Source organism: Phacochoerus africanus, chromosome 13 (genome assembly GCF_016906955.1).
Source record: "Phacochoerus africanus isolate WHEZ1 chromosome 13, ROS_Pafr_v1, whole genome shotgun sequence".
Classification (NCBI taxonomy): Eukaryota; Metazoa; Chordata; class Mammalia; order Artiodactyla; family Suidae; genus Phacochoerus; species Phacochoerus africanus.
Window position 1 is genome coordinate 8,840,959 of NC_062556.1, and position 25,149 is coordinate 8,866,107.

The window sequence follows — 25,149 nt, forward strand, 5'->3', positions numbered from 1 at the left end:
CACACGTGCGGCATATGGAAGTTCCTGGGCTAAGGGTCGAATTGGAGCTGCAGCTCCTGGCCACAGCCACAGCCACAGCAACCCCAGAGCTGAGCCATATCTGTGACCTATACCACAGCTCACGGCCTTGTCAGATCCTTAACTCACTGAGTGAAGCCAGGGATCAAACTCATATCCTCATGGATGCTAGTCAGATTCTTAACCCTCTGAGCCACAATGGGAGTACCAGGTTTTACATTTTATATTTACTTATGCTTATTCAGCATGCTTCATTTCTTGAAAATGTAGTGATACACTTAGTGTGACAGATTCCTCAGAAAATTACATTCTTTTGTGTGTTCTTTTTGGGGGAGGGGGGAAGTCAGAGATAATTATTGAGCTAAAATAATGTGGTTGCAGTTAAAGAGCAGGAGTAGATTTGTCCCCGACATTTGATTCTGGTACCGATAGCTCTTATCGCCATGTTGTTCTCATCGTGTGGCGCTGCTTCCACTCTGATTACTTGGCCAGATCTCTGTTCCAGTGTGATTAGAGTATTACTTCAATTTAAACATGACAGATTCGCTTTTAATTTTCGAAAAGCAATATCTATATAACATTAAGATTCTGTAGCATATAAGTAATTTTTTGAGATACTATATTTTGAAAGTTACTATCATACAATTTTTGTATTTATTCCCTAATCTTCCTACAGTATTTAATAGTGCATGTTTTTATTTATTTTTTTTATTCTTTTTTGTTGTGTCTTTTTGCCTTTTTCTCGGGCCGCTGCCATGGCATATGGAGGTTCCCAGGCTAGGGGTCGAATCAGCTGTAGCCACTGGCCTACGCCACAGCCACAGCAACTCGGGAGTTGAGCCGCATCTTCAATCTACACCACAGCTCACGGCAACACCGGATCGTTAACCCACTGAGCAAGGGCAGGGACCGAACCCGCAACCTCATGGTTCCTAGTCGGATTCGTTAACCACTGCGCCACGACGGGAACTCCAGTAGTGCATGTTTTTAAAGCAGCCCTAAGAAAAGAAACGTTATTATGTATTCTGAGGTAGAACTGAATATATATTTAACTTATAAATCAACTTATTTGTCAATTCGTCCAGATTTCTGCGAACAGCACACGGCCTGCCTGCTGGTTTGCCAAACTCGGCTTCTCTCCCGATCCCAGACCTTTTTCTCTTCCCTTGTCATCACTCTTCAGCGATGGAGGAAATGTCGCTTGTGTTGATGTAATTATTCAAAGAGCATATCCTATACAGGTATGATACGTTCTCGATACTGACCAGGCCTTTCTTTCTTTAGAGGGAGTTCCTTTGAATGATCCCTCCCTACCATGTATTTTTGTTTGCCACAGTGGATGGAGAAGACATCATCTGGATTATACATATTTCGCAATGAAAGAGAAGAAGAAAAGGAAGCAACAAAATATGCAGAAGCCCAACAAAAGAAACTGGAAGCCCTCTTTACTAAAATTCAAGCAGAATTTGAAGAGCATGAAGGTAAAATGAATTGTGTTTACAAGATCTTTTTGTGCATGTGAGAACCAAATTTTAGAGGCTTCTTATTAGGTGAATTATCTTTATTTTGAGTAATAGTTTTTTCCTAATTCTGAATCTGAATTTTGTCTGATTTTTAGAAAAATATTATGTAGATATAAGCATTTAATTGGCCTCAAAATAGCACATCTTTTATTCAACATGGTGAGCTTTTATATCCTTGCATATGGTCTTAGGCCATTAAATGTAACTTAACCCACAGCCGTTTTCACAAGTCTTAAGTAAACTCCCTCTTGAGCTTCAGTACTAAAGTATACGGAGTATCCATTTTTGGTATTAGAGAAAGAAAAGAGACAAGGAGGAGAACTACCAAATTACTCTCCCCAAGCTGTTTGTCATTCTCTTTCTGTGTACTTATCTGCATTGCATTTTTGCTTTTGTAGCTGTTGATTTTTATGTTCTTATACCCGGAGCTATAGCTTGTTTTCCCTGTGATATCAATTTGAATAATAAAAATCATAGTGTTTTATGCTTTAAGTTCTCCTGCATTTCTTCATGATTTTCTTCATTATTTAACTTCATGTTCTTTATAAATCTGCAGGAAACTGGGACTCTCAATATTTGATTTGCTTAAAATTATTACTATCTAATATTTAAGTGAATCATGAAATCATTTACTTAGTCTACAAATTGCTCTAATTAAGTAAACTCTTCGTATGACAATTTTTTAAACTGTGAACACAGTAGTTTCAGATTTTCCTGGAGCATGTTTAGCAGATAAGTGGTTTATTTTTAACCTCCCTTCTGTGGGTATTTGGCTGGGTTCTCTAATTTTCAGTGTTCTTAAATTCACAGTTCAGCTACTTAGCCATGCTTTTTTTCCCCTAGAAAATGCAGCAGAACGATGTCTGCCATCACGGGCACTAACCAGACAGCAAGTCCGAGCTCTGCAAGATGGTGCAGAACTTTACGAAGCAGTGAAGAATGCCCCAGACCCGAGTTACCTTGAGGTGAGCGAGTCAGCGGCCTACAGTGAGCCTGGACCTTCATTCTCACAGTGGGAAACTGTCGTCACTCTTCTGGCCATTACAGGAAGCAGTGTGTTGAAATGCTGTGTTTCTCAAAGGGGATGGGTACATTTCTGAGGTCCTCGGTGATGGACAAAGGCAGCGTGGTACATTTCTACTTCTGAACCAAACAGAGGTAGAAAGGGTTAAATAATTTTATGTATTAAATTTGGTTTAAAATGCAAATTTCCTTATTTTTAAGATAAAGCAAGTATCTTTCAATCAGTGTCTCAGTTTCTATGTTTTCAGCTCTTTCTCAGATCCTACCTTGAGTTTATTCCATAGTCCTCTACCAAGGGCGCCTAGGTAGAGAAGTTTCAGAAGCCCTAAACTGTGTTACAAATAGCATAGGCTTTAGAATCATGGCGCCAGCATTTATGAGCTAACAAATTGGACCTAAAATAGCTATCAGATGGGCCCCAAAGATGTTTTAGGATCAAATTGGACAAAGTATATTAAGTGTACTGTTGTAAAGTTCTGTATAAACGTTAGTTACTATTATCAGAACACCCATTTCATGTATTAAGATAAGCCACTCCCTGAATTTTTAGATACCTGGGTCTCTAATTAATGCAGATTCTAGGATCGGTTTGCTAAATAGGGAGAAGGGAAATTTTAGGAAAACTGTCATTTATTGATGAATTTCATCTATTTAATGACAATAACAACTTGATGAAGTATATATATTTCCTTCACTTTCTAAAATAGTTATCGTTATAATTTTTAGAGGGAAAAATTGCAGTCAGTTTCTAAAATACGTTGTTAAAAGGATTTGTTTTCAGTGACAATGTCTAATGTTGTGGGACTTTTACAATCACAATTTTTTTTTTTTTTGGTCTTTTGCCTTTTCTAGAGCCGTTCTCGCGGCATATGGAGGTTCCCAGGCTAGGGGTCGAATCGGAGCTGTGGCCACCAGCCTACGCCAGAGCCACAGCAACGCGGTATCCGAGCCGCGTCTGCGACCTATACCACAGCTCATGGCAGCACCGGATCCTTAACCCACTGAGCCAGGCCAGGGATCAAACCCGCAACCTCTGGTTCCTAGCCGGATTCATTAACCACTACGCCACGACGGGAACTCCGACACATGTTTTCTAAAGTATCCACGTTCAACCCTACCACTGCCCATTTAGGAAGACCTTAGTAGGGCCCAGGGACTTCAGTTCCCTTCCCAACATGGATGAGGGTATTAAGACAGGTACGCCCTCAGCAGTCTAGTAGGTTTTGTGTCGGGATTCCACTTCCTATTTATTTTATTTTTGGCTTACTCATTTATTTATTTTTTGTTAACATTGGGTGAGATTCCTAGCAGGTTCAAACAGCAATTTGTTGAAATGTAGAGGCAGAGATAAATGTGCTTAGAGCACATGTACTGTATTGAATTGTACCTGCTGTTCCAGAGAGTTAATGAAATTATACTGCAGGGGGCTAAGAGTGAGGGCTCTTGAGCCAGCCCCTGCCTCTATGCCTCTGCAAATTACTTATTCTCCCTGTACTTCAGTTTCATCATCTACCGCATGGAAGTAATAACAGTACCTACCTCATAGGATTACTGTAAAGATTAGTGAATGAATTTCTCAAATACAGTAAAAAGCATTCAGATAGATGTTAGCCATTTATAATGTCAGTGTTGATGATAATGAGAGTTTGTTTGTAAGTTGGTATTGTTTTGGCCTTAGGTAAATTTGTCACAAAAATTAATAAACTGTTTAAGGTACTTGAAAATATTTATTATATGATAAGCTGAGGATACTAATCTCAACTTTTATATTGTCATATCCTTAAAGTGAACTCAATAATGTTGTGTTTTATCCCCATTTAAAGAGATTCATTAATAATAGGTAAAGTGGTTTTTTTTCTGTCTTGTTTGTTTTTTATTCTAAAATTATCTGCTTTAATATACTAAATGGCTACAGGGTTATTTTAGTGAAGAGCAGTTAAGAGCCTTGAATAATCACAGACAGCTGTTGAATGATAAGAAGCAAGCCCAGATCCAGATGGAATTCAGGAAGGCTATGCAATCTGCTGAGCAAGGGGAACAGATTTTACCAAGAGATGTTACACCTGTATGGAAGTTGCGTATCATAAGCTATAACAAAAAGGAAAAAGATTCAGGTCAGTATGTAAACTTTTTGTTTTTGTCAATTTTGTTAAGTTAAAAAAACAACAACAACAACTCTTATCAGGAGTTCCCACTGTGGCACGGTGGGTTAAGAACCTGATTGCAGCAGCTCAGGTTGCTGTGGAGGGACAGGTTCGATACCAGGCCCCATGCAGTGGATTAAAGGATCTGGTGTTGCTGCAGCTGTGGCGTAGGTTGCAACTGTGGCTTGGATTCAGTCCCTGGCCTGGGAACTTCTACATGCAGTGGGTGCGGCCATTTAAAAAAAGAGAGGAATTATCATCAATAAAATTATTTCAAATGCTAGATAAAGTGTAAAGTGAGTATATATCAGAGGAGCAAAAATATGCTACCGGTGCCCACGAAATGATAGCATAATCCTTCTATCTTTATTGTCCTCAATATTTATTGTTTTAAAAAGACTCTTAATGATTATCCTTTCTTCCATTGTGTCTTTTTCCTCTTTCTCTAAATAGTTATATTGAGTATCTGGCGTCCATCATCAGATTTATGTTCCCTCCTGACAGAGGGAAAGAGATACAGAATCTATCATCTTACAGCAGCAAAATCTAAAAGTAAATCTGAAAGAGCTAACATACAGTTAACAGCAACAAAAAGTACTCAGTATCAGCAACTACCGGTATAGACTTTTCATTACACTTTTTCAGTTTCGATAAGTGCATATTAGTTTATAGCATCTACACATATGATTTTTTTTCTCTTCTAGGCTTCAGATGAAATTCTATTCCAAGTTTATCGGCCAAGGGAGCCCCTTCACTTCAATAAATTATTGGATCCAGACTTCCAGCCACCTTGTTCTGAGGTGGACCTAATAGGATTTGTCGTTTCTGTCGTGAAAAAAACAGGTAATACATAGTGTATTTAATGGTAGCTTTTTGTTGATGCTTTTGAAGAACATTTTAAAATGTGTCTTCCTTATAATTAATTGGAGCCACTCATTGGCAAGTTTGGGCACTAGTGATTTGAGAGTAGGCTTGTTTTAACCTTGATGCTTAATGAAAAGCAATTCAACATTATTACGAGGAAACAACTTTCATCCTATTCTTTGCTATTTAATTCTAAAGAAATTGCTAGAAAATGTTTTGCAGCATAGTAGTGATTACTAGACAAGTGGTTCTCATCTCCCACTGCAGCTGACTGAGCTGTCGAGCCTTCACCTCCTACTTGAGTTGTTACTACTCTGCACCATCTGTACTGCATTCCTTCAAGAGGACATTGCTCACTCCTCCTCCCACACCTTGACCCACGGGTTTTTATCTGCAGAGCCCTACTCTCTTGTCGCCCTGAGTACCGTGCACATGTAAAGGCCCAGCTTAGGCCTCAGCTTCAGCACAAATGCCTTCCATTTATGGACTGTTTTGCACCAGGCCCCTTCACACTGTCTCACCGCTCTCACCTCCCAGAGCTCTGTCCCCTTCAGCTGTGTTGACATCTTCCTTGCTCTTCTCTCCGCTTTGATCACGGAGCCTTGACGCTCACTGTTCCCCCAGAAACCCTTTCCCTCACACAGCCGCCTGGCTGCCCCCTGGGCTCCTTCGAGCCTCTGGTCGAGTGCAGCCTCCTAAGAGGCCCTTCCCTGAGCACCTTTTGTAAAAGAGCTGTACTCCCTCTACTCCCCAGCCCAGCTCTTTTTCTCCCCTTTGCTCGGCTTTATTTTTCTTCCTGTCACCCACCAGCACCTAACAGCATTTATTTGTGGTTCTGTCTCCCTCTTCTAGACTGTTAGCTCTCTTAAGGGCCGAGACTTTAACTGCTGTATCCTCAGCTCGTAACATAGTGTGCAGTTCAGGGTAGGGCCTTCCATCGGCGGCGGAGTCCTTGTTTATCAACTGCCCTGTCATGGTCTCTCCCTTCCTCAGTTCTTTGGCTAGGGCTTATTGTCAAGCTTTTCCAGAAGCCTTCAAATAAGCGTGCCCTATTCCATGAGTTCCTCATGTGTTTGAAATGTGAACCCATGGCTCTAATTCTGAGACTGTCTTGGCAGGTATAATTATATGGGCTCTTGCTTTCCTTCTCTCAGAATTCTGCAGAAACTGCTCTTTTGAACAGTCTGGGAATGGCCTGATTTCCCCCCTTTTAGGTGATTTTCTTTTTATATGTAGGTGTCTGAAGGATGTATTTTTAATGTCCAAAAATTTAAACTATGTCTTAGTATACAGTTCTCCTGGAACACAGATGCCCTTTTAATCTGAAGATTCAGTGCTTTCTTTATTTCAGAGAAATTCTGTAATATCTTTGAATAAATCTGCTATTTCATTTATTGGGATTTATACTTCAAGGACAGCAGTCAGTCTTATGTCAGATTATTTTTATTTTTTGTTTTTATCTCTTCTCCGATTGCTTCTCTTTGTCTTTTCTGTCTTCATTCACCATGATTATATCTGGCCTTTTCATCAGTAATTTTATTTTTTGCAATATATGTTTTCTTCCTTGGTATTTGTAATGCATGTGTTTGTCCCATTATGATAGTAAATTGATATCCTCCATTTATTTTTTTGGCCCTGCATTCTCCTTTTTGTCTTACAGGGATATTTTTCATCCCATATCCATATTCAAGCTTTTGTTTTATTGAATATATGTTCCTATTAAGTTCAATAGCATGAATCAGTTTTGAAGACTTCAGGGATTTTCTTCTGTATTTTTAGTTTTGTTTACTCATGAGTTGTGCTCTTTGTCTTTTGCCATGCCCTTTTCTCATTTTTGTTTAATGTGCTAATGTTTGTTTAGTTGTGCTTTAGTGCTTTGTGGGTTTTCTTTGACTGTGGCATGTTAATGTGCCGTATTGTTTTCATAGCATTTCATTTCATCTTGGTCATACTTGAGTGACTCCACATTATATTGTTGTTATTGAGGGTGGGTAACTTCTTTCAGTCATTCAGTCAGTATTTATGGAATGCCTCTTAGGTGCCAGACGTTGTTGTAAAGGCTTGGTGCATGGCAGTGAATAAAACATCACTGCCCTAGTGGAGCTTGTGTTATAGTTGGGAGGGAGATTACACACAAAGCAAATACATAGCAAATACAGTTTTCTTAGTATGGCTAAGGAGAAGAATTAAGCAGGGAATGACAGGTAGGATCAGGGGAAGGGGAAGGGAAGGTAGCTTCAGACAGGGAAGTGAGGAAAGACCTCCCTGCGAAGTTGATGTGAATGAGACTTGAAGGACCAGAGGGAAAGAGGCATGTGGGCATCTTGCGGGGGGAACATTCCAGGCAGAGGTCATGTCCTAGCAGGGTCCTTCCTCCCTGGTGCCCGTAAGCATTAGCAGAGCCTAGAAGAGTGAGGACTCATAGCTGCAGAGAGGCGGTGAAGGACCGGCTCCCGGGGCGGTCCTTGCACAGACTTGCTTTTCTCTGACAGTAACGGGAAGTCGTAGGAAGCAGTGGAGGAGTGACGCCGTCTGACTGGCTTTTCACAGGCCCACTGAGGCTGCTACACTGGGAATAGACTCTAAGGGGGGAGACTCCAAACAGGGAAATAGCTGGAGGCAACTGTAAATTTAGGCAATTGATAATCAGTTAGACCAAACAAAAGCAATGGGAGTGGCCAGAAACAGCCAGATCGTGGTTGTGGTCTGAAGGTAGAGGGACGGGTGGATGAAAGAGGAGTCAAGGAGGGAGGGCCTAGGTTTTGGGTCTGAGCAGCTGGAAAAATGGAGTTGCCGTTGACTGAGGGGGAGACTACAAGGCAACAGGTGTGCAGGTCAGGTCAGGAGCTCCGTTTCGGGCAGGTAAGGTTTAGGTGCTTGATGTACTTAAGAGATTTCTACTTAACAGCTGGATATCGTTCTAAGGAAATGGACTGGGCTGAAGGTACAAGTTGGGAAGTCATCAACTTACAAGGGAGGTTTAAATTCCTGAGACTGGATGAGGTCACTCTGGGTGTGAGAGTAGACAGAGAAGTGCGCCAGGGCCTGACTCGGGCCCGTCAGCAGGCATTTGATAGCACAGAGCATGAGGAAAGGACGGAGAATGGATTGTTGGCTTTAGCCCTTTTGGCGCAGTGGTGGGAGTGAGCAGCTGACTGATGTGGGGCAGGGGAGGTGGGAGGAGAGGGATGCAGACAGCAAGGGCAGGCATTTCAGGAATAGTGTGCTTTGGAGTTCCTGCTGTGGCGCAACAGGATCGGCAGTGTCTGCGGTGCCAAGATGCAGGTTCAATCCCCAGCCCAGCACAGTGAGCTAAAGGATCCGGCGTTGGTGCAGCTGTGGTGTAGGTCGCAAGTGTGGCTCAGCTCTGATCCCTGGCCCTGAGAACTCCATATGCTGTGGGCTGGCCGAAAAAGAAAAACAAACAAATAATGAAGGAGTTCCCATTGTGGCTCAGTGGGTTAAGGACTCAGTGTAGTTTCTGTGAGGATGCAGGTACAGTCCCTGCCTTGCTCAGTGGGTTAAGGATCCAGTGTTGCTGTGGTTGTGGCAGAGGCCTGCAGCTACAGCTACAGTTCAGTCCCTCGCCCAGAGGGTTGTAGGTGTAGCCATTAAAACAAACAAACAAACAAACAGTGCTTTAAGTGGAGAAGAGAAATGGAGCAGTAGCTGGAAGGGGAATTTGGAATCAAGAGACTATTTTTCTGATGAAAGTGCTAACAGCATCTTGATGGGAGATTCTGTTCTGCTGAGAAGGGTCCAATAAAGAGAGTAAACTTCGAGGATGGAAGAAAAAGAGGAGCAGGGACAGCATCTGGGGGGGGTGTGGCGAGATCGGCCTCAGCTGGTAGTGGAGACTATTCATTCACAGCTAAAGAGGGAGAAATGGTAAAGTATCTGGGTACAGAGGCGCGTGCAAGAGCTGGTGTGTAGGTGGGAACTTGGGGCAGATCTCTTCTCATTGCTTCTGTTTCCTCAGTAAAATAAGGAACAGAATCATCAACTGAGAGTCAGAATTAAGGAAAAGGTACTGAAGGTCTGAGAACAGAAGGAAAGGCATGAAATGCTCATTTAAGAAAGGCCGAGTGAGAGGAGTTCCCTAGTGGTCTAGTAAGTAGGAGCTGGTGCTTTAAAAAAGGTGGAATGAATGGACTAGGTGACCCCCAGGGCCCTCTGGAGGCTAACATTCATAAATATAAAATGAAACCAGGGTAATATTGTTCCAAACATGTTTCACTGTGAAGGTGCATAAAGCAGAGGCAGCGAGATTTAACCTGACTCTAGCCTGGTGAGTAACACAAAGCAGGGAGAGCAGAGAATTCCAGGCTGTACTCGAAGGCGGGGTCTTAGTAACGGGCCCCGGACTTTTACACACAACACCGAGGAAAGAGCGGACATTAGAGGAGTGTAAACGGGAGATTGGAAAAACAAACATGTCCCAGCGGGGCTGCAGGATTGGCTGAGTTAGGGCTCCAGAGGGAGTGAGCGGAAGAGATGACAGGTGGTGGCTGAAGAATAGCAGATTTGAAATTGAGATGCTGGAGGGGATGAAGTTAGTGGAAATAACAGTCTTGGGTGTGTCCATTGGAGGGAGCATCTGCCAGAAACTGGGGAACAGGATCATTTGAGGAGGAGAAAACAAAGAACCTGGGAGCTCAGAGTATGGGAAGATGTATCCAGACTCACCCAGAAGTACAGCGGTAGTGATCAGAATGACAGTGAGTTACGCCTTAAATCTTCACGGAGTGAAAGGGAGTGAGTGGGGGGGGGGGGGGCACGTAAGTGCCTAAAGGCGAAGTGGGGAGTGGCACAGTCTGAGAATATGAGGTCATGGCTCCTTCAGGGAGAGGGCGCAGCAGCGAGGGGCAAGGAGACCCTGCCCGCCTGACCTCCAGGAGCACAGGAGGTCTGCAGGGGCCGTGTGCCCTCCGAGGAGATCCAGGCTTCACTTACAGGAAAGGCCGAGGGTAGTGGAGACTTTAGTGATTCCAGAGGATCCAGCGAGAGGCTGCCGAAGTCAGAGGTCAGAGGTCGGAGATGGTGTCCAGCATGGCAACGTGCAGAGCGCTCTGGAGGCCCCAGGCCAGGGTGACCTGGGGCCTGGGCTTCTTGTGGAGACGACTGACACAAGATTAGTTCTAATGGTTCCAAGGTGGGTTGTGGTGGCAAGGGGAAGTGTGTGGGAGAAAGAGACCTGCCAGCACCCCGTTCTTGACTCTTCCTCCCACCCCCACTTTTTCTCCTGGGTTCAGCTTTTCCCCTCCTAGCTGCTCTGTGCGGGCTGGCATTTGAGTGTTATCCGCATACACTCCATATCCCTGGGAGATGGCGTCTCTGTCGTAGATCATCTCCCCCAGTTCAGGGAGTAGCCGCGTCTGTTAATGGACTGTACCTCAAACCGGGCGGCTTCAGCAGCCTTGTGTTGTCTGTATGGTCCCACAGTTCCGAAGGCTAGAAGTCCAAGATCGAGATACTGGCTGGGCCGGGCTGTTCCTTCTGAGACTGTGAGAGAATCTGCCCAGCGCCTCGCCCCTAGCTTCTACGGTGTGTGGCTGTCTGTGGCCTTCCCTGGCTTGTAGACGCACCACCCCCGGCTCTGCCTTCATCTTCACCTGGCCTTCTCCCTGTCCACCTTTCCGCTCTTTACAAGGACACTGGATTAGGACACACCGAAATGACCGCACCTTAACTTGATTTTGTCAGCAAACACCACTTTTACCAATAAGGCCACATTCACAGGTTAGGATGTCAACATCTGTCATAGGACCCACTTCAACCCAAAACACAATGTTACTCTGTCAGGCAATACTGACCCCCTGTTTTCCACAGCAGCCATTTTAATTACTTCTGATCAGAAGAGGAAAAAAGTAAGGATACCCATTCTGTTTGCTTGTCTTCAGATTTAAGGACAATAGAATTCTCAAGATGTGTGTCATTTCACCAGTGTAGGGAAGGGACTAGAAGCTGAGCCTTCCTGTGCTTGGTTCTGTCCACAGTTAGTTTTTTTCTTTCATCACCAGTTTTTAAATTTTTTATCACGATATTCCTTATGTATGTTTTTGGTGGACATTTCTTTCTTTTTTTACTTAGTTTAATGTCAAGTATTAGAGAAAGAAATTTCTATCAGAAAGTTTCAAAGTTTCGCCTTAAGCACTAGTTCTCTAAAACCCAAATCTAGTCATGTTTCCTAACTTAAATCTTCAGTAGTTCCCTGTCCTTTAGAAAATGAAACCTAAACTCCTGCATATGCCTGAAAACCCTTCAGCCTTAAACCACCAGCCTACACCCCTCAGCTAAACTGTACAGTTTCACATTCTTGACACACTAAAGCATTTAACTGTAAAAATTCATTCACATTGCTTAGAATGCCTTTTTCCTTCCCATCTTGATGAATTTTTCCTATTCATTATTCAGCTTACATGTTACTGCTTCCCCATGGCCTGCATTACAGAATGTGTTGTCATATTGCATTGAAATTTTAGTACCATAAGCAACAGATCATTTTGGAATTCCTGAGCTTTCTCTAAATTTGGTTATTTTGATTTGTTTTTACCATTAGCATACCAAAATGGCTATATTTAGAAGTTCCTTGTATTTTTAAATTTCTCTAACACATATAAATGAAATTTGATGCTTATTGTTTGTTTGTTTCCCATTGTAGGTCTTGCTTCTTTGGTCTATTTGTCAGATGAATGCCATAACTTATTGGCAATAAAATTTTGGATCGATCTTAATGAAGACATCATTAAACCTCACATGTTAGTTGCTGCAAGCAACCTCCAGTGGCGACCAGAGTCCAAATCAGGAATTCCTACTTTATTTGCTGGAGATTTTTCCATGTTTTCTGCTAGTCCAAAGGAGGGCCATTTTCAAGAAACATTCCACAAAATGAAAAATACTATCGAGGTAAAATTAGCTTTGAGCATTACCATGCATGTTAGTATTTTCCTGTTTTGAGAGTCAAATGTCAAGGAAGTGGCAGCTTTTATGAAAACCGAATAGTTGCAGTATGATGTAAGGTGAGATTTCATCATATATTAATTGTTCATAAACCTGAGGAGATGGTAGGTGACAGCTTTCAGGGAGGAAAGAATGATTTGAAAGGAAGTGAATTAGGAAAAATTGTGAGAAGGATGTTCAGATCTATAGACCATGTAGGCAAACTGGACAGTGGTAACACGAATAAGATGAGTTTCCCATGGTTCACAGCACTTGGCAGTGTAATTGTTAATAATATCTAGACTCCAAATTTATAGTTTCAACTCCATATCTGGTATTTTATACAGTTTATACCTGTCTTTGATTTGGAATAATACCAAATAGGAGAACAGAGTTTATTGAGTGCTTACTATATGTCTGACCTATTCTGAGCATCTCATTTAATTTTCCCACCAACACTATGAAGTAGGAAACTCTTTTCCCATTTCATTGATGAGAAACAGAGATGTTAAGTCATACAGCCAAGTTGGCAGAACCAGGAAATTGGTAGAATCAGGGTTCATTTGTAGAACCATCATTCATACTTAATGATGCCTCCCAATAAAATGTTGGATTGTATAAATTGCTACAAAAGCCTCTTAGTTTTTAGTTTAATATTTGAGGTGGATTCAAAATTTATATAAATAAAATTATATTTTAAAAGCATTAAAGCAGCGAGCTATAAAAGGAAGTTTGTATCGTGTTTTATCTAAAGACTCAGTGTACATCCTGAAGAGTAACACCCTGATTTATCTGGTTTTTAAATTGGGGGTTACATTACTTGGCCCCCTCGCAGAGAACCTACTCCTCACATCCCAGATCTTCCCCGAGACCGTTCAAGGGCAGTTCAGAGGTGACGGACACATTTGTTAAACTTGAAAATGCTAGGCAAAACATTCTTGTAGATTAGGTTAAACCATAACCAAAGTGCTGGTATTTGACCATTTGTGCCTTGTGAAATAACAGTTTCATATGGTATCACCTATGCGTCATTTCAGTGAATTCTTGGAACAGACCTGAGGCGGTTCTCTCATTTCACCGCTACCCTCTGGAGTCCTCTGTGAGACGGGAGCTGATTTCTGGCTGTTAGGTAGTAAATACAGCTGCGACCTGGGCCCCAGCCATCCAGCTCCAAATCCCGTCTTGGGTGATGACGAGCCGAGTAATCCGGATGGTTGGGAAGATCTCGTGCATCGCTTTCCTTCCTCACAGACAGACTCACCCGCTCCCCTCTCACCAACAATTAAGTTCCCTGTATCACTGATGCAGGTTTGCATTTTTACTGGTGTATTGTTTTGACATCAGCTACCAAATTGGGGGTGTCGCAGTCTTTTTTTATGGTCTGTGTTTATTATTTCTGGTTTTAAAGTTAATACTTTCTAAAAACATGAATCTTTGGGTTTGCATTTTACAAAACAGCTTTTCTAATTTATTTTCTCAGAATATTGATATATTTTGCAATGAGGCAGAAAACAAGCTTATTCATATACTTAATGCATATAATGCCAAGTGGTTCACCCCAACTAAAGACTGTACTTTAGAACCACAAACTCCTCAGACCGTCCTTGGCACAGGAAATAAGTTTCTGGTAAGTTAATATAAATTTAAATATTGTCTATGGAAGTAATAATATGCTCTGGCATATACCTAGTAAACATTATAAAATGTAGTTACCCTCAGTTAGAAAGTGTGGTTAATTGTTAATGTATAGGTATACATTATCTGGAAATTATATTTTGTATATTGAAGCCAGAATGTAGTATTCTTTGGGGGAAAATTTTATAAACATACACTTTCATTTTTAGCATGGCAAGTACATGTGATTGAAAACTTTTTCTTGCCTATGTCTTTTCCTAGGAAGACTATTCTAAACAATTACGGGTTTTTTAAGTTGAGTTTAACTCTTTAAATCATAATATAAGCAAAGCTACAGTCTGTAAAACTGGATAAGGACTGATTCTTATGTAGCTAGCATGTGCTATACGTATGCATATTAACTCATTTAATCTTCACAACAACCCCATGAGAAAAATTTATCTCCATTTTACGGATGAGGAAACTATGACACAGAGGGGTTAGGCAAATACCTACAGTCACAAAACTAGAAAAGTAGGTAATAGAACCTAGGCAGTCTGTGTTCCTAAAATGATTTAAAAATCTTAATTTTTGTTTAACCCATTAATAACAAGAAAAAGATTAAAGCATAAATTATGTCCCCTACCTCCTTTTTTGTCGCTTACTAGATGTCTTCATCTTTCTTTTCATGTCATTTGTATATCCTCTTATACAAAATGATTTCTTTCTGAAATAAGAATAATAATATGAATGTCTCTTGAAATCATAGCCATTAGGGGAGTAGTGAGAGTGTGGGATATTTGCATGTTTAAATATTTTTTAATGAAAAGCTAATTTGATTTTGTCTTATTTATCAGTACGTAATTATATAGGCTACTTTTAAATTTTTTTATTAGATGTCTTCTCCCAGTACTGAGATGAATTATCAAAGTCCATTCTCACTTTATAAGCCAAAAGGGAAGTCTGTCTCCACACCTGTATCAGCCCAAATGACTTCAAAGTCTTGTTGCAAGGGGGAAAAAGAGATTGAAGACCCAAAAAACTGCAAAAAGAGAAGAGCCTTGGATTTCTTGAGTAGACTGCCTGTACCTCCACCTGTTAGTCCCATTTGTACATTTGTTTCTCCAGCTGCACAGAAGGCATTTCAGCCACCACGGAGTTGTGGCACCAAATATGAAATACCTATAAAGAAAAAAGAATTGAATTCTCCTCAGATGACTCCACTTAAAAAATTTAATGACATTTCTCTTTTGGAAGGTGATTCAATAGCTGATGAAGAACTTGCACTAATAAATACCCAAGCTCTTTTGTCTGGTTCAGCAGGAGAAGATCAACTTACATCTATCAGTGAATCCACAAGGACTGTTTCCACTAGTCCAAAAAATTATGCCAGACTGAAAAGGCATCATACTACATCTGTGATCAAAGAACAAGAGAATTCCCCAGCCAGGACTGAAGAACACGAGACTAATACGCAGGACACAAATACAATAAAAAATATATCCAAGAGACTGCAAAGGCAACAAAAACCAAAATGATGATAAATTAGTTATTGACTCAGCCTCTCCAGTTTGTAAAACATACAATTTCCAACTGTACATCAGAATTTACATAGTGAGAAAAGAAAGGAAATAGTTCAAAATTCACCTAAATGCTTGTATATCACAGCAATGATCTCTCCCTGCCTCTATACTCATAATAGTCTTATTTCAATTATATATCTTAAAACTGTGACTGTATATTTACTAACTCATCAAGAAAAAAATCTCCTTTCCATCTTTAGACAGGATTTGATTATAAGTATTATTTTACAAATGAAATAAACATACCCGTTTCTTTTAGAGGTGTGTCCCTATAGTTAAAAGAAACTGGGTTTCTAAGTACCATTGACTCATGTAATTCCTTTTAGTTTAGTTCCTATTTCAGGTTGTTTTCTTAAGCGGCAACCCACTATGAACCAGTTTTCCTTAATGAATGTGTTGGTTCTGTAGTTTTATCCTGATCAAAAAAGTCAGGATGAGTAAGATACTACAATGGTGTTTTCTTTTGACCAATTCTTCATCCTTAGGTCAGCATGACGATGAGAAAAACAGACCCCTCACTGTACTTCCTTTTTACGATTCCAATGTGGTTTGTGAAATTAATTTATTAAAAGTTCAAATATTTTAAATCAGAAGCAGATTTCATAGTGTTTTGTTTTTTAACAAAATGATCATCTGGACTGTAACTTAAGAGAAAATATTTCTTTCAACTTGGCAGTAATTCTACTTGCTTTATTTTTATCCCTATCACAGGATTCAGCAAGTAATCCTTTTTAAAAATAGTTTTCTCCAACCACCAAAGCAGAAGATAACTGTTCAATTTAAGATCACATTATCATTTGTTACTTTAATAGAGAAAAAAGAGAAAGCAGTTCTAAGAGCTAATAGTATGGAGAAGCTCTTAAATGAGGCCTTTTAATATGCCTTAAATTTATATACAATATCATGCTTTCACATCTCATTATAAACACAATTTGTTTCTTTCCCTAACAGTGACCCATGGTTTTTCTGGCTTCTGTAATTAATGTAATAGTCTATTCTGCTATTCTTTCTAACTTAAGTGTTCTGCCAGTCTTATTAATGTGATTTATGTTTTGTTTATAAAGAAATTTGGGAGTTTCTCTGCGGCTCAGTGGTTAATGAACCCAACTAGGATCCATGTGGATGTGGTGCAGTTTCAATCCTTGGACTTGATCAGTGAGTTAAGGATCCAGCATTGCCGTGAGCTGTGGTGTAGGTCACAGACATGGCTTGGATCCCGTGTTGCTGGGCCTGTGATGTTGGCCACCAACTGTAGCTTCAATTCGACCCCTAGCCTGGAAACTTCCATATGCTCAGGTGGAGGCCCTAACAGCCAAAAAAAAAAAAGGCAATTTGCTCTTCATATCCTAATCATTTTCTTAGTGATCTACTCTAAAACAGGGAATAAAACTTGCATCTAAAGTAAACAAAAAAAAAATTATAAAAATTTAACCTTTAACCTTTGCTTTGATTCTTAGAAAAACGTAAGCTATAACCTCCTTCATTTTTCATTATCATTTAGATTACCCATAATGGAGACATCTAATGCACACATTCCTTTAAAAACTGTAGATAATACAGCCAAGCTATATGAGCAAAATGTGAAGCTTGATTATATATAGATATTATCCCCCTAAAACTGACTAATGATTACAAAGTCAACAATGTACACGGCATGATAAGAGGTAAATAGTAAAAGCAATTTGTGTTACTCAACAATCACTTGAGAGCCTGTTGTGTACATAAAACACCACACCAGCTCTTCAAGTGATGCAGATGTTAATACACAAAACAAGTCAATGTTGAGTGTTCAAAAAATTACATAAATCAGGAAGTTCCTGTTGTGGCTCAGCAGTAACAAACCCAGCGAGTATCCATGAGGATGCAGGTTCAACCCCTGGCCTCACTCAGTGGTAAGTCACAGACGTGGCTCGGATCCCACGTTGCTGTGGCATAGGCCGGCAGCTGCAGCTCCGATTAGATCCCTAGCCTGGAAACCTCCAGGTGCCACAGGTGCTGCCCTAAGAAAAGACAAAAAATTACATAAATCAGGAGCCATGGGAGTTGAGAGAAAAAAAAATATAAATCACTTCTAGGTGGAATAAAGTTAGCATTTAATTGATTTTTATGCTTCTAAAACAGGCCAATAGACTGGGAAACTATTCTGAGCTCTTTCAAAAGCTCTGGATCAGGAGTTCTCGTGTGGCTTAGTGTATTAAGGATCCAGCATTATCACCGCAGTGGCTTGAATAGCTGCTGTGGCATAGGTTCAATCCCTGAACTGAGAACTTCCATATGCCACAGGCACAGCCAAAAAAATAAAATAATAGCCCAGCTCAGCCCAGCCCAACCAGAAGCCCTATGCAGAGTCAGATGTAAATCAGAAGTGCTTGAGTTCTGGTCCTTGAAGCTGCTCCTACAGAATTAAAATAGTCTGCAGCCATACCACCCTGAATGCGCTAATCTCGTCCGTCTGGAATTAAAGTAAAGGAATTCCATTCTGGACTCTGACACTCCCACCTCTACCATCCTAAAGGAGTCAAGCTATCCAGTTTGAGCTAGTTCTGAAATGACCGCACTGACTACCTGGGTCTGGAAAAACAGGAGTATTGTTATGTGGGTTATTATTATTATTGGAAGATTTTTTTTTTTTTTTTGCTTTTAAGGGCCGCACTTGCGGCATATGGAGGTTCCCAGGCTAGGGGTCGAATCCAAGATACAGCGACTGGCCTAGGCCACAGCCACAGCCACATCAGATCCAAGCCACATCTGAGACCTACACAGGAGTTCACAGCAATGCCAGATCCTTAACCCACCGGGCAAAGCCAAGGATCCAACCCGCAACCTCATGGTTCCTGGTCAAGTTCGTTTCTGCTGCACCGCAGCAGGAACGGTGATGAGAAGATTTTTATGTGATGAGCTTGGATACACAGAATTCAGCAAAACTATACCTTAGGTCCATTCAAATTACTAAATTTTAGTTTTGTTGGCCAAACTTTGCTATTCAAAGGAGACACCAATATTTTAAATGTTAATGAAAAAATTATAGATGCATTGCATCAAGATGCTGACTAGATTTCCGTAGTACTAGACAGTGGAATGTTAATACGATCTTTCTAATGGAGCAGATCAAATAATTTATACAAGCAAGTAAAATACTAGGTCGCTTTTAAGCTCTCTATCTCCTATTCACTAAAGAAGACTGGTAGGTTGATGATACAGAAAAACTGGTTCATAATAGGTAGAACTTGTGTGGAATTTAATTAGGAATTTGATACCTAAACCAAGAAACAATGAGATTCAATGACAAATCCATATAAAGCAATACCGTATATAATTTTAATAACCATAAAAGCACCATTATATAGGACACTTAATACTTCACAAAACATTAGAAAGAAGCTGTTGGCCAACAAGAAATAAAGCATTCACCCCGACTGGTCTTATCTATCATGGTCTCCCACCAAATTAATCTGATTCCAACCTAGTGAGATTTAATTTGGATTCATAAATTCAGTATTAGTGTAGGAATTGTGGTAGAACTTCATTGCCTTAATGCCACATAAAACACCAACCCTGCTCATCTGAAGTCAAGCATGACTTTTCCGTATCTCCACGTAATGTACATTCTGGGCTGCTTAATTCCTTGTACACCCCAAATTTGGGGACTGCCAACTGATTATACACAGGTTTATAGGCATAATTTTAAAAACTGCTTAATTATTAATTTTAAAAATTGGTGTTTTATAAAGGCAGGCTTGTTTTATTTACACCATTAGCTCAACAGCCAAAATTATTCAGGTTTAACCCTGTTCAATAAAGTGGTAGTTAAAACATAAGATGCGACTTTAAACAATGACACTGATTTTCCTCAGCAGCTTGTAAAGCTATTAAGAAAGATTTTCACAGACATTTTTAACAATGATACATAGCTAAAGTAAAGGAATAATTTCCCAAACTATCTACTTTGAAAGACAATATTCCCCTAGATGTATGCTTGCTGGCATATTCATTGTGAAGGAAAATCAGTATCATCATTACAGCCACACATCTCACATTTTTGGATACATGGGTGAGCAAAGTAGCAGTGGCACTAAAATTTTTCCTGCCTCCTGCTTCTCCCCCACCTTCCTAACTTTCCTGACAGAGATGAATTTCCTGAAAAAATAGACTGCTTCAGAGACAGCGGTACTGAAGCTTTATATTATAAACACTTCACTTCATTAATGAACCTATGTGGCTGATTATGTTCTTGGGTATGTTCTCAGGTTTCACTTTCAAATTAATTCTTTCCCTAGAGAAAGGAACTCTGATTAATCAAATCAGAATTCCCAGCATCAGACCATGCATATAGGATCCCTTTAACAAATGCTTGTTGAAGAGGGATGTAATGACTTCTCAAAAACTTTCAGCTTTGACTATTTACATGGGATAGAGCTCTGACTACAACTAAACAAAGAATAAATACCCAAAATGGAAGTAAAAACTGATTTAGGAAACTCTTGAATGCCTGTAGGATAGACCTCTAATAGCCGTGGTGAAAACCACCCCTTCTGTTAAAGGCGCTCTCATTAGAGAAGCCGCCCTGAGCCCTCCGGTTTGGGAGCTCGGCATAGGTGTTCCAGTACCCTGCCCCATCGGAAGGAGCGGCGTTGTTCCTGTCCTGGCTTCTGCTTGCTCTGCTTGGTTTCTCCGCGCGCAGCACACTGTGAAACGTAACGTCATGTTCATACCGTTCTTTCATTCGGTGGATTTTCTCTCTTGGGACCCCATGAATGTTTCTTCTGGATGGAAAAAAACAAAAAAACGCCAAGGGTCATTTAACGCGGCACATCAAAATGAATGCCTTGTATTTTACAAGTCCTGTATGATTACATAGATATGCACTCCCTGTTCTCAGGAGGGGACTCTCACAAAAGGGTAACTTCACGTTAAGCAGTTATCTTTCAGGCTCCACTTCTGTGTTCCATGCTTGCCCTGCACACCCTCAAACTACCCTGAGGCTAGCAAAGAGCTCCAGAAGTGCTTTGTTTCTGGAAATACCAGTTCTGGGCTTCAAGACATAAGAGAGCTGACCATGAAGTATTTGTATTATGTGTTTGCCAATTTGCCATGCATATATCTATAATTAATTATGTCAGTCCTAGATACTTCTAGATGCTTATTAAAACAATAGTCTTCAGGAGATCCCGTCGTGGCTCAGTGGTTAACAAATCCGACTAGGAACCATGAGGTTGTGGGTTCGATCCCTGGCCTTGTTCAGTGGGTTAAGGATCTGGCGTTGCTGTGAGCTGTGGTGTAGGTCGCAGACGTGGCTCAGATCCCGCGTTGCAGTGGCTCTGGCGTAGGCCAGTAGCTACAGCTCCAATTAAACCCCTAGCCTGGGAATCTCCATATGCCGAAGGAGTGGCCCTAGAAAAGGCAAAAAGACATAAATAAATAAATTAATAATAAAAAATAAATAAATAAAACAATAGTCTTCAATTCTAGTGGACACAAGAATCGCTTGGAGTTTTGAAATGTAATTACTACAGATTCCAACTATGAAATGGGTCCATGAACGAGAATTTTGACAACCACCTCTGGCAACTCTCTTGGGTCTGGTTGGTCCACAGATCTCTTAGGAAACACTATCTGCTTGTAACTACAAGATGAACTAGACTTATTGCTAAAAAGAAAATTCTGATCTCTCTCACTGGTTACGTTAAGCCATTGACATTATCAAACAGCACAGATAGTGACTACCAGAACCCATGCATTCCATCAACAAGTTGGTATTATGTGGACATTTGTTGCTTTACAAATTAGAAGCAGCATCTAGACCATAAATAAACCACAGACTATTCAACATCTAAAGATACTCGTTTAGCCTAAGAGCAAAAACACTACCACAAGTGCAATCCCATGCAGAGATAAGTGCCTTTGAATGTTTATTAATGAAGAAGCGCTTTAGCAAAATGTTAAATGTGTCCTTCTCAAGGACCAAGTCCAAGCCAAAATTTAGCATTTAGCATTATATTAGACAACTGACCCCAAACTCAAGTCTTCACATTAATAATTTCAAAGTTATCAATTTCTAAGAATTACCATTTCTGGCCTGAAAACTACCATGTCCAATTCCAGCCTGAAAAGATTCTTTTGTTCGGTCTGAAATACCTGAAAACAGCAGGATACATAATGAGGAACTAGAAAAACAAAGAAGTACCTTGCTAACTCTTGAACGTTGAATTTCCAGCGAGTGTCAGGTTCTCGGAATATAACTTCATAGTTATTTTCAAGTGCCTGATTTTTCAAAAGTACATAAAACATTGAAGACATGGTATGTATGTTTGGGAATGTTTATGCTGCCATTAAACATTTACTATAAATCTTTCCTAAAATTCCTTTTGTTTAACCAGTAATCCAATGCCTTAGTTTATGTTAACAGACACAGTTGGTTCATTTCCATACTTAGTCACTCTTAGATTATATTACAGTTCTCAATGATAAATTTTGGTCAATTCTATCAACTATACTGGAAAATTATAAAGGTTCCTTGTTTTGGACATTTACAAGATGATAGCTGAACTAGTTTTAAAGACCCTGTCCACAGGAATGAGCAATGAACTCCAACGGTTTTTCAGGGTCCATTATGTGATTATCATAGACTCACTGCTGTCAAATGCATTAGCCTATTCCTTGTGCCCTGGTGTAAAAAATGAAAGTGCCATAGGGACAGAGCTTAGAAAATAAAAGTGATTTTCACGTGCTTTACACACTTTTCCCTCCAAAAGTAGTTCTCCCTGCTAATCTAATACTGTTTGGCTCAATTCACTGTGCCTGATGTCCTTGAGTTTAGAAAATTACTACTATTTCCATATAAAGATCAAACATTATTTGCAGTCATAAATTGACCACCATCTCAAACTGAACTTTCTATTATGACTACTGCTTATCGTGTTGTAAAATACAGAATGAAATACAGAACGATAGGAAGGTTTCCTCTTCATTCTTTAGATGGACACTTCTAACTTGGGAAGGACATCAAATATCCTATGTGGGAAATACCTAATATCTGGGTCTTACTTATAGCTGCGGATGCCTGGAAAAGACTGTGACTGTCTAGAAAATAGAAAATAAAAAAATAAAAAGTAAAATGACTTCCCTTAAGCCACCCTCAGTTAACCCCTGGCTCTTGGTTCTGAGTTGTGCTTAACTCGACTCTTCATGGCCCTGTTAATTTCTCTCCCAAGTGGATGCTTGATCCATAAACTAAAGTAACCAAAGCCGATGCTTATTTTTTTTTCCTACATTTACCAAAGTCCCCCAGTCTGGGCCAAAGTAAAGCTAGTAAAATGGATGAAAGTACAGTGAGAGAAGAGTGCACCTTATGCAAGCCACTTTGCCCAAACTATAAAAACGGTGCCTAAAACTAGACTGCCATGAGCCCAGTTTTAGAGATAGTCACTTGACGATTAGCCAAATGGGGAGAATACTCAGCTATCTTCCTCCTGCCCCTCTTTGATTCTGGATATTTTCTCCATTCTACACTCAATAAGGAATGAAAAATTATTAGCAAAAAAGATAAAACATGTCTGAAACAGATCAGGCATACTTCCAAATTAAAGAAAAATGTGCAGTTCCCATTGTAGTGCAGGGGAAACAAACCCAACTAGTATTCATGAGGATGCAGTTTGATCCCCGGCCATGCTCAGTGGGTCAAAGATCTGGCGTTGCCGTGAGCTGTGGTGTAGGTCACAGACGTGGCTCAGATCTGGTGTTGCAGTGGCTGTGGTGTAGGCCTGCAGCTGCAGCTCCAATTCGACCCCTAGCCTGGCAACTTCCATATGCTGAGGGTGTGGCCCTAAAAAGCAAAAAGAAAGAAAGAAAGATAAAGAAAGAAAAAGGAAGGAAGGAAGGGAGGAAGGGAGGGGAGAAGGAAGGAAGGAAGGGAGGAAGGAAGAAAAAAATGTCCACACTGCTTTATTCGTCTTACTGTTCTGACAGCAGACAGCTACGTATTTATATGGGTGTTTATATAGTTGCCTTCTAATATCTTAAAAGGGTTATTACAGTGTTCATCCCAAATCTGTTTTTAAACTAGGAAATTCATCACCCTGGAACTCTCACATGGCAGCACCACATAGGACTTAAGTCCCTGGAGTAGCTAAGTCAGATCTGTCCCGTGAACATCATCTACAGCTCTGCTGGTAGCATCACCTCATCCAAAATCTCACCACCACTTTCAGGGGATGCTTCTATGTCTGCCTGCCCTTAGGAAGACAACCAAGACTGAATTGCTATCAAGAATTCAGACTGTTTTAAAAATGTACCCTGAGGTGATACTAGCATCTCAGCAGAGTACAGCCATTCAAACAGCAGAGAAACGCTAAAATAAAACCTCTTTACCTGTTCCCTGAGAGAACTACTATTCATGGATATGAGGTCATGGAAGATCAGGAAAAGAAGAAAGAACAAATGCTTCAACTTTCTCACAAAATGTCCATAACTGAAAATTCGGAATGATACTTCTTCCTACCATGACTGCATAGGGCTTCATTTCCCAGGCGTGGAGGTTGGTATTATCAATAATAATGGGGGATATGCCATTCCTCATTGCTTTTCTCGCTGCAACACAACGTCATATATCAGTGAACAACATGCAACAGAGAAGGGTGCGCGTACCCCACATTTTGTCATTCTTATTACAGGGTGTCCTCATTACGCAACTTTAACACCACCTATTTCAGAACCTGTCATCAACAATTTTCTTTGGAGTTCCCATCGTGGCACAGTGGTTAGCGCATCCGACTAGGAACCATGAGGTTGCAGGTTGGATTCCTGGCCTCAATCAGTGGGTTAAGGATCTGGCGTTGCCATGAGCTGTGGTACGGGTCACAGACGCGGCTCGGATCCCCCGTTGCTATGGCTGTGACGTAGGCCAGTGGCTACAGCTCCGATTAGACCCCTAGCCTGGGAACCTCCATATGCTGCGGGAGTGGCTCAAGAAAAGGCAAAAGAAAAAAAAAAACAAAAAACAAAAAAAACAATTTTCTTTTTCCTGGAATCTAGGGAGGTTATACTCTGACATTCTGTTTCGGGGGAAAAAATTGGCAGAACTTTAGATTAACCTCCTTCCACAAAACTTTTTCATTTTGCAGTAGCTACAATCTAGATGCACAGTAGAATTTCCCAGGAGTGCGGAAAGTAATTTGTCACCTCTTTTCTGGTTCCATTCATGAGCTTCCTCCAGGAAGTCAGGATTGAACTCATAGGCACCATCTTCCCTGAAGAAAAAATCATCGGTGCTGAAAATCAGGGCCCTGGGAAAGTCGTGTTGCAATTGTCTGGAAAGTGGGGAAATAAGAGATTATTTTATGAGTATGCATGGCCATAACTGAAGTCACTTCCTTCCATCTCTAACATTTAGCAGTTAATAAGTTAATGACCACCAGGTTTTGAGCTGCTGAAATTCAGTTTTAA

The 25,149-nt window shown here is 40.6% G+C and overlaps 2 protein-coding genes across 5 annotated transcripts in view; one reads left to right on the forward strand and one right to left on the reverse strand.

The window, feature by feature from the left end:
- Nucleotides 1-16,301, forward strand: part of BRCA2 (BRCA2 DNA repair associated) — a 51,888-nt gene extending 35,587 nt beyond the window's left edge. The window contains 9 exon segments of the mRNA XM_047755907.1: nt 1,104-1,259; nt 1,355-1,499; nt 2,385-2,506; nt 4,480-4,678; nt 5,162-5,325; nt 5,413-5,551; nt 12,234-12,478; nt 13,992-14,138; nt 15,022-16,301. Coding sequence (XP_047611863.1) covers nt 1,104-1,259; nt 1,355-1,499; nt 2,385-2,506; nt 4,480-4,678; nt 5,162-5,325; nt 5,413-5,551; nt 12,234-12,478; nt 13,992-14,138; nt 15,022-15,663 — 1,959 coding nt within the window. The 3' untranslated portion in view covers nt 15,664-16,301.
- N4BP2L1 (NEDD4 binding protein 2 like 1) overlaps nt 15,215-25,149 on the reverse strand; it is a 30,086-nt gene continuing 20,151 nt past the window's right edge. Inside the window, exons 2-5 of one of the 4 annotated variants that reach the window (XM_047755905.1) lie at nt 24,886-25,013; nt 21,775-21,843; nt 20,421-20,471; nt 15,215-15,307 (exon numbers count right to left, since the gene is read on the reverse strand). In XM_047755905.1, coding sequence (XP_047611861.1) covers nt 20,428-20,471; nt 21,775-21,843; nt 24,886-25,013 — 241 coding nt within the window. In that variant the 3' untranslated portion in view covers nt 15,215-15,307; nt 20,421-20,427. Of the gene's footprint in view, nt 15,308-19,004; nt 20,472-21,774; nt 21,844-21,892; nt 21,970-24,205; nt 24,295-24,885; nt 25,014-25,149 lie in introns of those variants that run through there. The other 3 variants (XM_047755902.1, XM_047755903.1, XM_047755904.1) reach the window with 3 other exon arrangements.